Source organism: Ciona intestinalis, chromosome 5 (assembly GCF_000224145.3).
Source record: "Ciona intestinalis chromosome 5, KH, whole genome shotgun sequence".
In the NCBI taxonomy this organism is placed as follows: domain Eukaryota; kingdom Metazoa; phylum Chordata; class Ascidiacea; order Phlebobranchia; family Cionidae; genus Ciona; species Ciona intestinalis.
Genome location: NC_020170.2, coordinates 3,604,847 through 3,621,416, shown reverse-complemented (window position 1 = coordinate 3,621,416; position 16,570 = coordinate 3,604,847). Strand labels below are relative to the sequence as shown.

The following is a 16,570-nucleotide window of genomic DNA, read 5'->3' as shown; positions in this document are numbered from 1 at the left end:
AGACCGAGACGGGATGGAAGCGACAGAACGATGACAAAGGTAAGACCTAAAACATATAGCGGGAAGTCTGTATACCTAAAGCATGGCAGACTATTATAAATGCTTATGTGAGGCACGCGCCAGCATATGCTGTAAGTAACTGGTACATGGCATGTTTGCCTTGTTTAGGAAAACGTCATTTTATTATATTTAACTAGTTGGAATTACGTCTCTTGCTATAAATACCGCATAGCTCTGGGCAATACGGGGGCTGTCGAGCTATCCGTTGCCGTGTATTCAAAAAACTTGTTTTCGTGCAGTTGAACAATTAGTTACTGCAAATGTCGGTCATTTATTGACGAGTCTTTTAGCCGCGCCCTTTTTGTGCTTGCCCAACTTGAAGAGTTTGTACATGGCAAGCAAACATACTGAACAAACTAAAATTTATGGAAGCAAAATGGCTGCGTAATTCCGGAATAACCTAGATCCCATTGGAGGTTGTGCAATAGATAAAACACTTGCAAAATTTTTGTGAATAGGCGGTAATGTTTTTCGTAGTGAGTTAATATTTAACTAAAGTAGCTCACCGGAACTTTTATAAGATAAAAATCTTTGTTCGTCATACTATGATACTTCTGTAGGGCAAAATAAAGGTTATGTTGAAGCTAAAGACGTCTCTCCAGGTCTTGAACGAATACGGACTTAGCCTAAGTCACGAGCGGTTTCTTTTAACATATAAAAAGACTATGGAAAAGCTTATGACCATTACGACAGCCTTTGATATTCCATTTGATTTGAATTGGGACACGAACGAATCGGGGTTTAGGATTATTTGCCTTTATCATGTCGCCCACTTACTCAAACAGACAAGAAGTTCAACGTCTCATTTACACCTCATAAGTGCCCACTGCGCTATGGCATTAAAACGTGACAAGCCCTTTTAAAAGGAAAATCAAATAGTGGTGAAAATAATCACTTATCAAACGAATGTCTTCGGTAGCAAATATGCGACGAATTTTAAAATCGGTAAATACTTTCGTTGCTCAAAGGCCTTCGAGTATTGAGTGTATTACTTGAATAATTATGCGCGCCGGACAAAAGAAAAATCGCTTTTCACCAATTTCCAAGCAACTCCAATCAAAACACAATGCAGTCACCAGGTCGTTTCCAACGTTTTCCATTGTGGCCGCCTCTTGGCCCTGGTTTGAGCACCCCTTAAGGTATTCAAGTGGTGTTTTTTCACACAACAAGGACCAGGTCTGTGCGTCGACTTCGCACAAGGAAAATACTGGCTCGTTGACCTCACGACTTGCCCTTAGACTAAGGCTTTAGTTATTGATCTAGAAGCTATCACAACATTTTCCGTTATATGTCGTCATTCACTCTATAGTGGGTTTTCCAGCCTGGAACTTTACCCACGTTAAAATGTAGTATGGTGCCGGGGTACGATAGGACATTTTTATTTTTCTTGTCCCATTTGGTAGTAAACAAAGAATATTAACAGAATAATATAACCATAGCCCCGCGACTCTAAAAGAGCGTTGAATATTGTTCCAAACACGATCAGGGAATAAGGGATTTTAGGTTCTAACGTATTTCATCAACCCCACAGTACTTTAAGTTATTTTCACACAGAGATGCAAAGACAAAGTCAATCTCTTGTCAATGTTGGTGAAGAACACATGGGCCGGTGTGAGCCTTAAAGTTATCGAAGCTTGGGATGGGGACGGGGTACACCGGAAAGGATCCCTTCACTATGAAGGTAAATAACAACAACAGTTAATGTCCTTTATAAAGGTTATGGGTTTAAAGGTTGTCGCTGCTACCATCTTGGGCGTATGTGTCCTTGGACAAGACACGTAACGGCAATTGCCCCAACCCAGCGGTCACTGTATAATGGTTGTCTAAATTGTAAGTCGTACAGAAAAAAACGCACCCTTAAAACTACATGTGACATAACTCAATCAGCGGGCACGATGTGTATAAAACAAAGCATCCGTGTTATAACGATAGTAGTTTTCCGCCTCCGAGGATAAAGCAAGCTACAAACCGTATACGAAAAATCGTGATTTTAATAGACTTTAAACCTTTATTTATACATCGAACTACATCTTAAATTAAAACGAAGCGAAACGTTATTCGGCATCTGTATATCGTGCGATGTACTAGCGCTATGTTTATCTTAAAATTTGTTTAATATGGGTTTGCTTTAAGGTGTCGTTTGGTTGAACAATGGTAATATAAAACATTAGCGTTCATTGCCCTTTGTTACCAGTGTTTATTATTTGATTTTTTAAATTTAGCGTCCAGCGTAATTTGCTGGGCTTTGAGAGCTGCTAAGGTGCTCGACAGTGAGTATAAGGTGTATTAATAGATAATGAGTGTTTGAAACGTCACTTCAGACTATATGCTTGCGATACAGCTGCCATTTTCCCACTCCTGATTCTAAAAATGACGGCCATGGATAAAAATATACTATTGAATTGCCTAAAATAGCATTTCAAACCAAAAAACACCCAGAGGAATATTTCCCCATAGCATTATAACCTATGACCATTTGCAAACAGGGAGAGCCGTAGACATCAAAACCAGTGACAATGACTTGTCGAAAAACGGTTTATTGGCGAGGCTTGCCGTGGAGTCGGGATTCGACTGGGTCTATTATGAGTCCAAGTTTTACGTCCACGCAAGCGTGCGTGCCGGTAAGTTTGCTCTACTGCTATTAAAAGCTCGTCATCGTGTTTGAGCGCGGTCGAAACGCCCGCCAGTGCATCAGCCCCCACCCTTTACACCAACACATGTTCAAACCCTTGTAAATGTCACGGCAGTGTTGCTGTTTATTTAAAACACTGTTTGATGCTGGGCTAATAGCGACGGCAAGAACTAACGCTGACGCGCCACCGAAGTGGCGAAGGACATTACTCACAAACACACAATAGTGATACACTCACGCGATCTTGTTTGAAGGGATTAAGTCCGTCCTGGGATTCGTAGTTTGGAGTCCGAAATTTCCAACACGTTGTGTAATCCCTTTCTTGTTTTCAGTATTGCTGTTTCAATTAAAAAGTATTGGTATAAAAAAATCCGCTCTAAACGTGACCTTATATAGGGTAAAAAGGTATGTAAAAAATATTGAAAACTAAAAGGGAACTAAAGAGCCTATTATTTAGACAAATGAGCTCTAGATACAAAACAATTTAAGGGTAGAGTAGGATGGGGTAAGGTGGGACATGTTATGATTGTCTTTTGTCGTTCCATTCGGTATAGTAAGCGAAGAATATTAACAGAATTATATTACCGTAACCTCGCGGCTCCAAAACAGCGTTGTTAATTGTTAAAAACACGATTAAGAAATATGGGATTTGGGTGCAAACAGTATCCCATCTTACCCCACGGTACTATGTGATCTTTTCACTAAAATATATCCAGTCTAAGTTGAGTATATCTGCTGACCAAGGGTACGTTTGTTGTATGTTTTACAATAAAACGATTTCATATTTAATAATTGGATTTTATGTACGTGCTTTATCAGCTACTTCAACGTATTTCTACATCTGTACAAATAATCCCTATAGCTCTTGATATAATCTATATTAAAACATATACAGCTGCTGCATTCAAATATAAAACACCCCGGGAGCCATTGTTAAGTTAGTGGGTAAACTAGAGAAAAAATAATTACACGCGACAAAATTAAAAGCACTAAAGATTTTGGACCACAAAATTGCTAAACGTATGAGTTACCACATTTTGCGATGTGATGTATCGACGATTCTCTAAATATTATTTGTTTACTACCAAATGGAACGATATATAGAATGAAAACATTCATCTTATACGCCACCCAACTATACTTATGTATATCTACATTTAAACACCATACAATGATCACGGAATAAAATGTATATAACTGCAGACGCACACATTGTATTTTAAAAGTAAAACTAATTTAGCAGTAAATCTAATTTAACCAAATCACCCAATCTGACCCTGTACAGTTATATATATAGTAGTGTGGGGAAATATAGGACACATTCTATTTTTTCGTTCCTTTTGGTATAAACAAAGAACATTCAAAGAATTTTGAAATCATAACTTGACGACTCCCATAGACCGTTGTTGATTGTAAAACAAATCAGGATGTTTGGATATTATGTGCTAAAGGAGTTCCATTTTTTCCACAGTACTATATGATAAGACCAAAATTTTAACCAGCTATCTATATGCGACAGATAACTCAGATGCAGCGAAGTACGGAGGATGCTTCGACGGCGTAAGCGAAGTTAGAAACGAAAGCGGGTCCGTCATCCCAATGAACAAAGTAAACGTAGGGGATCGGATATTAGCTGTGGACCGTACTACAGGAAAACCCGTATTTTCCGAAGTCATTATGTTTCTGGACAAACAGCCTGAAATCGGAGGCTCATACATCGAAATTCGATCTCAGCTTGAAACTATACGACTCACAGCAAATCATATGCTGTTCATAGCGACGCAGACGAACTGCTCAAACTCATTTTCCGCGACCAAAAGAGCGGTTTTCGCCGGAGACATTTTTTCAGGCCAATACGTTTATACAACCATCCAAGCCCGGGTGGTTTTGAAATTCAACCTTCACGCGTGGAATCGGTTACTACGGTAACTGGGGACGGTCTATATGCCCCGCTTACCGCACACGGCACTGTAGTCGTGGACGGTATAGTTGCGTCTTGCTATGGAGTTATAGGGTCAGAGACGTTAGCGCATGCCGCTATGCTTCCAATACGTTCTTTTCCTTATTTAAGGCGAACCAACAGCGACGTTGGAATTCATTGGTACGCGAAATCACTGGCTGAAATAGCTCGTATTGTTTTACCGCACCATTGGTTTAAGTTACACTGAAGTTTTTACATTGGTTCCACATTGCCGCTTACATTCTTATGTGTTACTGCTGTTACAGAGAAAACGGGACTCCAAAGTTTTTTTTTGCTGTAAGCAGTCTACCGCTGCGCTGCAACTTTCGACGTTTCAAGAAAAGCAGAACAAAACAGTTATCGAATCTTACTTGCATATATATGAAGCTACATATTAATGAGGATATGTCAGAGCTGATGTCCTATCTACTTTTAACTATATACTGTTCTGTTTCGACAAATGTATTACTATATACCGCTTGTTATTTACTCTTCGACATTTAGCACCGAGCCTGTACTGGTGTAAATCGTAAATATTTTTTAATGTGCTGAAACGATGCTACACCGACCTTACTCTCTCTACACTGTGTGTGCCGGGTGGTACAGTTTTGTGGGTTTGTCCTAACGTGTTGAACTGGTGCCTTAATAGTAAGAGTATAGCTCAAATGTGCTGATTGTGTAATCAAGTCGACTAAAAAAGCGCGGCACGCGAGAAAATTTAAAGCGCGGCAGTGTTTCTGCCTTCAACGTTTTCAATTTACCTAAAAGACAAAGTTAGTTAGACTAAAGTACGTATAACTGTACCGAATCTGACTTTTTAGAAAGACAATTAAGTGTGTAGTTTTATGCCATTAGGTGTGTATGCTATATAGTTAGTACACCTGATAGTCGGGCACAAACGAATAAAGACCACAAGAGTCATTTAGCGCAGATAATATACAATAATACAATACATTTCTTTCTATTGGGCCGTTTTTATCACACAACGTTTTCCAGCATGCTTGTCGTTATAAATCATTCGTTAGTTACAGTAGGGTGGGGAAAGATGGGACACCTTTAGCACATAATATCTAAATGTCTTGATCGTGTTTTAAACAATTAACAACGGTCTAGGGAAGTCGTTAGGATACGCTTTTATAATTCTTTGCATTTTATTTGTTTACTACCAAATTGGGCGAGAAAATAGAATAAAAAGGTGTCCCATCTTCCCCCAACTTACTATATAACGTTAGGTTCATAATATTTTAATTCTGTAGTTGCAGCTCTTTTTTCATAGAAATGACTTGGTTATTCTTGCGTGACCAGGCAATTGGGGGTTTTATAATGTGACCGCTGGGTTGAAGTAATTACCGTTCATTGTGCTCAATCGCATGAACCCAATGGTTGCAACATCGAGCTTCGAGCCTGCTATCCTTCGGGTTATGGGCTGAGCGCCCTAATCACTGTGCTACTGTCCTGGTTATGCAAACATTATTGGCTAAAACTACGAAGTATTCATATAATAACACAACGTTTTGTATCTGCTCACAATTTACATTACACTCGCATAAACAGGATTGTGAATCAAGCAAAATAAATACTAAGCGTAAGACGCAAGGAGATGTACAACGTTAAGAAGTGCGGGGATGGTAAAATAAGCACGGTTTACGTTCACTTCGGTTATGTTATAAGTACAGATGTGCAAATTATTTTAAAATAGCACAGCTCCCGCGGAAAAAAAGCAATAATGTTTACGGCGTTTGGTAAAAAGGTTAACTATGGTCAAGACTCTTTATCGGTCTTTGCGGGAAAATTTGACGCGTCGCTCGTAAAAGAAGTCGTTTCTTTTAAGAAGTTCTGCTTCTGTGGTTCTAAGCGGGGGTTCTGTACCCTCTGTTTAGCTCTCGGGCCAGTAGCCAAGTCTGTCATCCGAACTCTTTCGGCAGATTTCGGCCGCGAAGTGTTCACTAGCGCCCTCACGCGGACGTCGGCTGCAGTTTTCGGGCGCGATTGAAACGCCGAGAAATTAGGCGACTTGTCGGGTGACACGAACGCATGTGTGTTCTCAATTATTTTGATGGGCTTATCTATCGTTCGATTCGGGAACGAAGACACGTTTGGCACGACTTGGGGAGCGGGTACAGCGCTGGTGGTGTTGCTGTTGTTATTGGCATTATTGACAGTTAGCAGCGGCGACTTGGACGGCGATGGTACATCCAATACCTCGGTGGTGTCTGTTTTCTCTTCAGTAATTTTCTCCATTTTGTCTTCAACGTTACCAGCATCGTCTTTTGTCTCAACTATTGGTTCAGGAGTTAAGAATTCGTCGGTAGCGCCGATTAGAACAGGTGTGCTAGTAGGACGGGGTTNAAGCTTCAACATGCAGTCCCATTTATCAGTAGGTGAGGATTCCTTGGTTCCGTTAGATGACCCAGCCTCTTTTCGAAGTTTAGCAAAGGATTTCCAAGCGTCCTGAACATTTTGAACGGGTAAGTAAGAAACAACAACATAAGCAACAATTTAAAACGAAACATTTTAAACGAAAAAGTGGTTGCAATTATACCATATTTAGGCCTGGTCAATTATACCATTGCAGAATCACTTATTCAGGTGGATATAAATTAATTTTTTTGTGTGAGCGTTTATTTAGGCAGAAACGAATTAAAAGCAGAGTAAAAGCTTCTGACCTGAATTATTTTAGCAGCACGTATTTGCTGCCTGAGAACAAGCGTAGTAGTTTCAGCTTTTAATGTGCTTCGGTTTGGAAAAGATTTTAGCAATCTCTCTTCAGCTTCCTTTTTCATATCTGCAGATATTTCTACTTCTCCTAAAATGCGCTTCACCAGCGCGAACAGAACGTCCAAACAGTGGACTTTGTCCCCGTATAATACAGGTAGGTCCAAGGCCCCGATTTTGACCTAAAATAGTTTTTGAATGAAAAACTTAAAAATGTCATATAATGAATTAATGATTGCAACTCTTTTATTCGTGCGTGGCGGGGAAACATTAGTCGCTTTAAAACAGATGTTCTCTTTCACACACCTCGTGCATGAAATTTATTAGTTTTTTTATATACTGAAATAACTGAATGAGAGTTGCGGCTTTGTTTTGTGTTTTTTGTCTTTTTATACTATATGTTTAATAAATCACACCTACAGACCTGATTTCCTATTTAAACTTACAAATTATCAGCTGATCTTCGCTATTGTTTTCGAAGAGATAAATAAAAATATTAGAAACATTTAAAAAAAAATATGAAAAAGTTGATTAAGTAGTTTACCAGATTGGGTTTTGGAAGTTGGAAAGGGGGGTGCAAATCATGTAGTAAGTTGGAGAGCTCAGTCAGTGTCACAAACTGAGTTGCCCTTGGATCGTAACGACCCCAGACCATGTAAAACGTCTCGAAATCACCCTGTGACACCCCGCACTCATCTTGCTGGAAAATCTCATCAAAATTCTCGAGAATAATGGCTATGTACATGTTCACTATCACTGTGGAAAGAAATGACAGTTTAAATGAAAGGATTATGTTATGCTCTATGGTGGCATTTTTGGGCTTTGAACTCAGTATCCTCTGGTTAACAGGCAGGTAATATTCCATTCCAAATGTAAACTTTTATATGTTTAAAATCGTTCTGTTACATTTTAAAAATCGTTCAATTTATCTATATTACTGTAAAGATAAATCTAGTGACATGGGGAAAGATGGTACACCTTTTTTTTTTGTTTTCCAGTCTAATTTAATAGTAATCAAATAACATTCAGAGAATTATAGAACCTTATCCTCATGACTCCCATAGACCGTTGTTAATTGTTTAAAATACTAACAATACATTTAGATATTAGGTGATAAAGGTGTCCCATTTTCCCCACCATATGAAAAAAACAAAAATACCACACTATTTGTTAGGATTCACAAAATGTACTACTTTTTTAATACTCACCCAAAAATATAATAAAGATATAGAAGACAAAATACAAAACAGCTGCTACAGGATCCCCACAGTTTCCAGGGTTGTTATCAGTTAGTGGTATACAATCCCTTGTATTCATGAGAGGATCCATCACGTCATTCCACCCCGCTGATGTTACCAGTCGAAACAAGACCATGAGTGAGTTGCCAAAGGTTTGAAAGTTAACTTGGTCATTGAGCGCCCCGTTTAGTTTTACATTCATAAACATGGTCATGCCTGTAATGCGAATATTGGTTTGAATGAATGAATGAATGAATGAAACTTGCTTTATTCTTGCCTGACCGAAAAACAACAGTTGTTATAATCCTGTTTCATACACCTCACGCCAGCTAACAAGCTACCAAGTGTAACTTAGTAAGTGATTGTTTTTTTTTGTTTTTTTTTGTTGATGGCTATAGCTTAGTTACAGTAGACAAACTAATGTGGATTTGTTTACCCAACTCATGTAAAGTATACAATCAAGCTTTTATATGGTAGCCTGGTACCTGGCTTGTATATGCCAGACCTTTACTAGCCTTATATATGCAGACATATATGTTCAAAATAAAAGAAATGCTCTTTATTAAAATTATCAAAAAAACACCTACGTCAGATTTTGAACCAAAAACATATGGTACCAGAATTTCTCATAAATAATAAAAATACCTAATATGGCGAAGATGATAATGAAGACACCAAGAAGAACAGCGATGTTGAAAAGTGCAGGAATCGAGATCATCAATGTGAGGATCAATCTCCGAATGCCTCTCGCTGCTCTCACGACTCGGAGAACACGAAAAACTCGGAAGACGCGAACGATCCTCAGAAGAGTTGGAGACACAATGAGAGCAACCAGATTCTCCAATATGAATCCTAAAAGGATACAAATTTAATTTTAGAAAAAATTAGTTGTAGCTTTTTAACTGTATTTTCTACGTTTTTTTTTTAAATTAGTGTTTCTGTAGATGTTTTTTTTATTCCTAAATTGAGTAAATTTTTAAAAGTCTCACAAATTTCGATAAAAAAATGTGCTGTTTTTTGGCATATCGGATCACAAACATTAAGAAAATCCACCTACCTATAATTGATACAAGGATAACAATGAAATCAAACACATTGAATGCATCTCGGAAATAATGATATCTCATTCCTATCAGTTTGAGGCCTGCTTCTATTGAGAAAAGTGCGGTGAAAGAAATATCTGCATATTTTAGCGCCACGGTCCATTCATAGGACATCTTGTAATGCTCCATCATTAGAGTTATCATGTTCATTAGAATGAGTAGAAATACAGCAAGTTCAAATCGGCTGTGAGTCACAAGGTTGAATATTCGAAGTTGCCATCGATTCTGGAAATAATTATGCGTGATTTAAATGAGTGTATTGTAAGTTATAACAAGGGTGCCCTACTTTATCTGCTTTATGATCGCTACAAGTTACCACATATATATTATGTGCTATTTTAAAAATTATGTGTGTTATTGTTAAGTTATTTGTATATTCTAGGGTGGTGGGGCGACTTATAACTGAAGCATCATATTTTACACGCTTTGGTTTTCTATGAGTTACTACATATGCAACTCTATGGGTGATTATTTTTTGGTATTTCTGTACACCTGATAGTTTGTACAACCCATTAGCGACTCAGTTAGACAATTAAGACAAAATGCTAAAATGGAAGCATGATCGAGGCTTGAACCCGTACCCTCTGGTTAAGAGCAGAAATAGAAAATAGTAATTTTGTATCTTACCCTAGGTGGAGATATTGTTTTCTTAGGTTTCCTATTCAGCATGGTTCTCATTGTTTTGTAAAAGTTTTTCTGATTGTCCGTGAGCAATGCTTCAACTGCTGATGATGTGTCAGTCTAAAAATAAACAAAAAAACATGAATTAAACCATAAACTATAAACATATTCAGCGGATATTTTAAGCTAAAGTTATATAAATGAATAAAAAAATATTTAAAATATTTAAAAAATACTTTTTATAACTAAAAAGACAAAAAAATTGTCTAAAGAAACCGCAAAACAATATTGAAATCATTTTAAAAGTCAGAAGTATTTTACTAAACAAAAACTGAATAAAATCTAAATAAAAAGATCATTTAACTAAATATTTCATCATAAATTGGGGTAAATTTGTAAAGTATTGCAAAAAAAATTACCTGTTTCCTAAGTTTTTGAAAGCTTTCAATAATCACTCCAACTATTAAGTTCAAGATAAAAAATGATCCCACAAGAACAAATATGACGAAGTAAATGAGATAATATTTTGACGCCTCTCTACGCGGTTGTATTTGTGGCCCCATTATGTCACTCGCATCTGCCATTATCTCAATCCACCCTTCAAATGTTGCCTGGAAAAAAAAAGATTTACTTTGTTGCAGTTGTTATCCAATGCTTAACTTTTTGGGAGCAACACAAATTTTACACACAAACAGATTAGAAGCTTTGGAAACAAAACACCCGTGTTAAAAAGAGTGTCGTTTTCTGACATGCCTGGATAAAGCAAGTTGCATTTATTGATTCAATTCATTCACATTTTCATACACTTTATGTCCACTTGTTAATTGTTTCTTGAATTCAGTATGTAAGCTAACTTACCACTTGAAATAAAGCAATCATTGCATTTCCAACATGATCAAAATTAACATTCGGATTAATCCATGTATAATTATGCTGGATACAAGTTGTATAATTTACAACACGAAGATCTGTCACTTTTTCTTCATTAGCGTCAACACATCTGAGAATGTTATCACATGTAGTTTAGGTTTATAGTAATAATACTTCTTATTTGTCACTTTGGTTACAGTATCGAAGATTGAAAAACAGTTAAAACAAAAAGACAGAATATAGCAACAAAAACTTTGGTCGTTAAAACATTCTTACTGTTAAAAGCCTAGTTTTTAGGTCACAATTGGCTGAATAATTTAACTTAATTATATGTTGATTTTTCAATGTCATATAACAGACATAGTTTATGCCTATTACTGCATTTTAAAACCATAAAAAAGTTAGCATATAACCAAGTTATAGGTATCTCTTCACTTACTTGAAAAATCGCCCTTTAAAAAACTGCACCCCCATAATTCCAAACACCATCCATATGAGGAGACACACACACAGTACATTCCCAATGGATGGAATGCAGTAGATCAATGCATTTACTACAACCTGGAAATACAAAGGTATTGCATAGGCAAAATATATAGCTTTTCTTATGCGACTGTTTGGACTAGATTTCTGCCTGTTACATTTTCGTAGCACCAGATCCATTACTGTATTGTAGATTATAAGAATACCTTTAGTTTAACTCTAGTATAACAACCTCTCTATCGTTTGCTTTGGACACTTTGTCATTAAAAGTAAAACATAGCCCAATACTGGTAATGTTTTCAGTACTTTTAGGTTCTACAAATAGAATTGATATTTTTTTGTTTAGTAACTTATTAGTTTCAGGTGGTTTCAGCAATTAGTAGCTAAGTGACTAGCCTTATGACTCTTAAACTAACCAGAAGTAATATTATACTGTTTTAAAAATCATACTGTATGCACTGTTTTAACAGAAGGAAAATTTATAGCATATAGTGTAATATTCAATATATTATATTTGACTAAATATTACCTTCATTCCCTGCCATCTAGAAATGGCCCTCAATGGTCTTAAAGCACGAAGGGTTCTTAAAGATCGGAACTGTGCGGCTTGTGAGAGTACAATTCCTATCCATGATGACTGTAATATAAAAATTAAATAAATTCAATAAAAAATCATTTATCCCAAGTGGTGGGCCATTGACAGTCATTATAACACAAGTGTTTTGTTTTAATTTAACTTTGTGCCGCTTAAGAGTTACCACCTATGTAACTTTGTGGGCAATTATTTTTTAATATAATAGATCACTTGGTTTGGGAAATTGACTTTAGGTGTCCCATTTATGTAGGTATCATTGTATTTTAAAGAACCAAGGTCAGAACTGACCGTGAAAACGAGAAAGATGTGAAACTAATTGACCCCTACTGCCCAAATTTAAATGACATCAGACAAAAAGATAAAATATCTGACATTTAGACCATTTACTTATTCATAAACATTTTAGGCAGTTAATGCCAAAACAGCTCTTATAGAATATAAATCATTTATGTATGTTTCATTTCATTAATAAACTTGGTGCAATCAATTCTGTGTTGGTTTCCGTTTAAGCAATACAAATTGATGATAATAAAAGTGTAACCCACTATATAACCATTAGAAGAAAATAATCAATTCTTTATAACACTTTACAGAGTAATTCATTGGATATATCCAGAGAAAATTGAAAATCAGTATAAAACCAAAAACCTTTTTTATTTTTAAGCAAAATTTTAAAACGATTTTTTTTTCGAATTTTTTAACCAAACAGGGATAAAAATATGTTGAAACTGTCAAGGAATAGTACATACTGTGATGTCATACTTACTGCAACTATTGCGCAATCCAAGACACACCAGAAACTGGTAAAATACTTGACAGGTCCAATACCAAGCCATTTTAAAACCATTTCCACAGTAAATAACGCAGTGAATACGTATTCGAGACGTTCCAACACTAATTTTCTAACAGGGTCACTGTTTAAGTGAATATCTTCCATTGCCTTTGATATAAAATAGAATCGTTTTTGAAAAAAAAGAATTTTAGTTTGATGTCATTTATGAGAATAACAGGTTTCACAAGATTTATATATAGTAGGGTGGGGGAAGATGGGACACCTTTAGCACATAATGCACAAGTATTCTGATCCTGTTTAAAACAATGAACAACAGTCTATTGAAGTCATGAAGATACGGTTTTTTATTCTTTGATTTTTTGTTCACTACTAAATAGGACGAGAAAATAGAATGAAGAGGTGTCCCATATTTCCCCACCCTACTATATATTTAGATACCTTACACACTTAGTGCATTTCTACAGATCTGATCCATTTTGTGGATACATTTATATATATACAAACACATTAGTAGTATTTACACAGTTAATGCTATCTATTAATCAAATCGTACACTCTTATCATACCCGTATACATATTGTTCCAAATACAAAGTATAATTTTACATAAAATATTTTTTTAAGAATTTGAATATAAAAAATTAGCGCATTTTACAATGCATAAACAATTTTTTTTTTAAATTTGAATATAAAAAATTAGCGCATTCTAATGATTTCAAATTTCTTACCAAGCAAACTGTGCTGGAGAGAATAAGGAAGAGAATAAACCATTCAAAGAATCTGTGTTTGACCAACATGTAACAACACATGCGTATATTACGCCATAATCTATATGGAACAGTGTCTGGTGTTTCTTTCCAGCTCGGGTACCTGGGGAAATCAATGGTAACATTGTCAATTAAAATTAAATGTTATTTCCATGTGTTTTAATTACCGCCGTTTTTCCAATCTTATCACAGCTTTGTTTCTTTTGCCCTAATACAGTCTTTTAAATACATATTTTTTTACAAGTTTGTTAGACTATGAATTGGGTACTAAAACAGTATTAAAAATAAGAGATCAGTTTTGTGTTAAATAGTTTACTGCAACATAGTATCTCATTTTTTCGAATATAAGAACCATTTTTCTAGCAAATGGTAGGTATTATTGTACATTGCCTTTGTGCACATCTTAGCCAGTTGTTGAACGTTTTAGTCATTTTTATACTACTACTACTACAGCTTTTCAAACCCCAAACATTAAAAATAATATTTAAAATAAAAAATGAAATTAATTTTTTAAAATTTCTTAAAGCCAAAAAATTAATATTTTACCGTTTTAAAAACCACTCTGGGAGGCATCCTGGAGGATTGACAACTTCTTCCTCTTCTTCTTCTGCATCATCCTCAACAGTGACCGCAATATTTTCATTTTCTCTTGCATCTGTGCAGGAGCAGCAACACGAGGAGAAGCATCTAACCTGAAAATGTGAATGGATGTAACTTGCTTTATCCTCGGGTGGCCGGAAATTAACAGTCGTTATAACACGGGTGTTGTGTTTCATACACCTCATGTCAGTTTACGAGTTACCATGTATGCTACTTTGTGATTTGGACAACCCATTAAGGCGGACTAACCACTTTGCCACATTGCTTGGTAAGGGACATGGTTTTAAGACATGTTACATTCTACTAAAATGTACAGTTGGCATTTTTCACTGTACAGTACGTGTTATTAGTGAATAAACTGTGTGGTTTATGTATAGGCTTAGAAAAAAAACAGAAATAATTGTATACACAAACATAAACCAGGCCTAAAGTTAAATTTTTAAAAGTCACACAGCAGAACCATGCTAGAAAAAGATGTAATTAACAAAGCTCATGTACAGTCTTATGTTATGTCATTCTATTCTGTATGAATTCTGAGGTTCTCCATGGCATCTAGTATCTAGGCCTGAGTTGACCCATTACAGTAGATATAGCCTAGTAACTATAACCAATGCAAAGATGCACGGGTTACTAAAAATTTGACTGAAAAAGTTGACTGAAGAACATTAATATAAACCAATCTGTAGACCTTTATCTTTTTCTCTTTCACATTTCTAAGATTATGTTTGATTCCATTCGATTGTAACTTCTTCACACTATTGGATGTGCTGTGGTACATTTCATGCCCTGCTCCATTATTTGAAACATCCGTTTGCTCCCCTGAAGGTTCCTCAACAATCCTTGGAAGTTCAATGACTTCAGAGTTATCGGGATCAATTCTGCATCGTCAAAAACAATAAAAGTTATTTTTAAATTAAAAAAAAAATCGATTAAAAAATTTAAAAGCATTTTAATAAAACAACACAAATTAGTTATACAACAGCAGTTTTGGCAATTTATTTAGATTTTTTATATACTAATAAAGACTGATTTGTTAATTATTTTTGTTGCAAAACATGTAACTACCTTATACTGGTTTGCTTTGCGAGTTTTGGCCTTGGCTTTGCTTTCGGGACAATGTTTACTTTCTCTTCATTTTTACGCTTGTGCGTCATGATTTTGGAACTTTCTGGAAGCTCAAAGAGTTTCGTTAATTCGCTGCATGTACTCCCTTCTTCGAGTGTTCATTTGTGGTGGAAGAAGCTGTTTGGATTGTGCTGCTAGATTCTGTTAAAACAAAATTAGGTACAGGCGCTTATGCTCGCGTGGCCAGAAAACAACAGTTGTTATAACACGAGTGTTCTGTTTCATACACCCCGTGCCAACTTCCGAGTAAACATGTTTGTTACTTTGTGGGTGATTATTTTTAGTTAATTATACATAACACAAAAACAACTCATATAATAAACGATGCCCAATTGGTTAAAACTAGGTGTAGTAATATATAGACTAGACAAACTGGCCAAGTTGAAACACTTTATAAAATCTAGTTTCTATAAACGCTATAGAAATATCCCAAGGAATACAAGCTTATTACATGAACATTTAACACTGCTACAAATGCACATAGATATGAGTAGTGCATTAAACAAGCACCTATTTAAAAGATCATGTGTTTATTTTGATAAAAACCTGTTTTATTTGAGTCAGTATCATCTTGTTTGTTCTGATCATCAGTTATACTTTGTTCTGGGTTCACATTTTGTGATTTCTTTTTAATTTTGCTTCGAATAACATCAATTCCCTGTAAAAGACAAGTTTGTTATGTGAATATTTGTTGTATAACAGCGACGGATTTTGCAACTAACTAAACTAAGTATTTTAAAAAATATTTCTCTCACAAAAACCTTATTCTGTGGATAATTATTGAAGCATTTACTTCACAGTTCACATTTACCTTATTATTAGGAACAATATATATTGTTATCATTCCTTTCTATAAAGGTATGGTCCAGCCTAATGGGCCAACTGTGGCCCATAAAATACTCACTCTTTTTAACTTTTCAGAATTCTCCTTTTCTCGTTTTCCCTTCGCAAGGTTGTCAACATTAAATGCTTCCAGTAAAATAGCAGTGAATAAGTTCAGTATCTAAAA

General features: G+C 35.7%; 2 protein-coding genes and 2 long non-coding RNA genes across 4 annotated transcripts in view; 2 read left to right on the top strand and 2 right to left on the bottom strand.

The window, feature by feature from the left end:
• hh2 (hedgehog homolog 2) overlaps positions 1–5,214 on the top strand; it is a 7,381-nt gene extending 2,167 nt beyond the window's left edge. The window contains 4 exon segments of the mRNA NM_001032463.1: positions 1,615–1,741; positions 2,547–2,681; positions 4,212–4,572; positions 4,575–5,214. Of these exon segments, the coding sequence (NP_001027635.1) occupies positions 1,615–1,741; positions 2,547–2,681; positions 4,212–4,572; positions 4,575–4,860 (909 nt within the window). The 3' untranslated portion in view covers positions 4,861–5,214.
• Positions 5,215–6,164: 950 nt separating this feature from the next.
• Positions 6,165–16,570, bottom strand: part of LOC100185046 (sodium channel protein type 9 subunit alpha-like) — a 25,176-nt gene continuing 14,770 nt past the window's right edge. The window contains exons 20-34 of the mRNA XM_026834590.1: positions 15,125–15,314; positions 14,383–14,528; positions 13,798–13,939; positions 13,044–13,217; positions 12,212–12,319; positions 11,639–11,760; positions 11,188–11,329; positions 10,749–10,940; positions 10,336–10,449; positions 9,663–9,933; positions 9,251–9,457; positions 8,576–8,821; positions 7,912–8,123; positions 7,319–7,549; positions 6,165–7,103 (exon numbers count right to left, since the gene is read on the bottom strand). Coding sequence (XP_026690391.1) covers positions 6,414–7,103; positions 7,319–7,549; positions 7,912–8,123; positions 8,576–8,821; positions 9,251–9,457; positions 9,663–9,933; positions 10,336–10,449; positions 10,749–10,940; positions 11,188–11,329; positions 11,639–11,760; positions 12,212–12,319; positions 13,044–13,217; positions 13,798–13,939; positions 14,383–14,528; positions 15,125–15,314 — 3,187 coding nt within the window. The 3' untranslated portion in view covers positions 6,165–6,413. The remainder of the gene's footprint in view (positions 7,104–7,318; positions 7,550–7,911; positions 8,124–8,575; positions 8,822–9,250; positions 9,458–9,662; positions 9,934–10,335; positions 10,450–10,748; positions 10,941–11,187; positions 11,330–11,638; positions 11,761–12,211; positions 12,320–13,043; positions 13,218–13,797; positions 13,940–14,382; positions 14,529–15,124; positions 15,315–16,570) is intronic.
• On the top strand, positions 6,996–7,795 carry LOC113474258. The gene is made up of 2 exons (XR_003395928.1): positions 6,996–7,120; positions 7,444–7,795. It is a non-coding gene; the product is annotated as an uncharacterized LOC113474258 (long non-coding RNA).
• Positions 15,653–16,565, bottom strand: LOC113474254. Its single transcript, XR_003395924.1, has 3 exons — positions 16,466–16,565; positions 16,108–16,219; positions 15,653–15,702 (listed from the first exon to the last, which is right to left on the bottom strand). It is a non-coding gene; the product is annotated as an uncharacterized LOC113474254 (long non-coding RNA).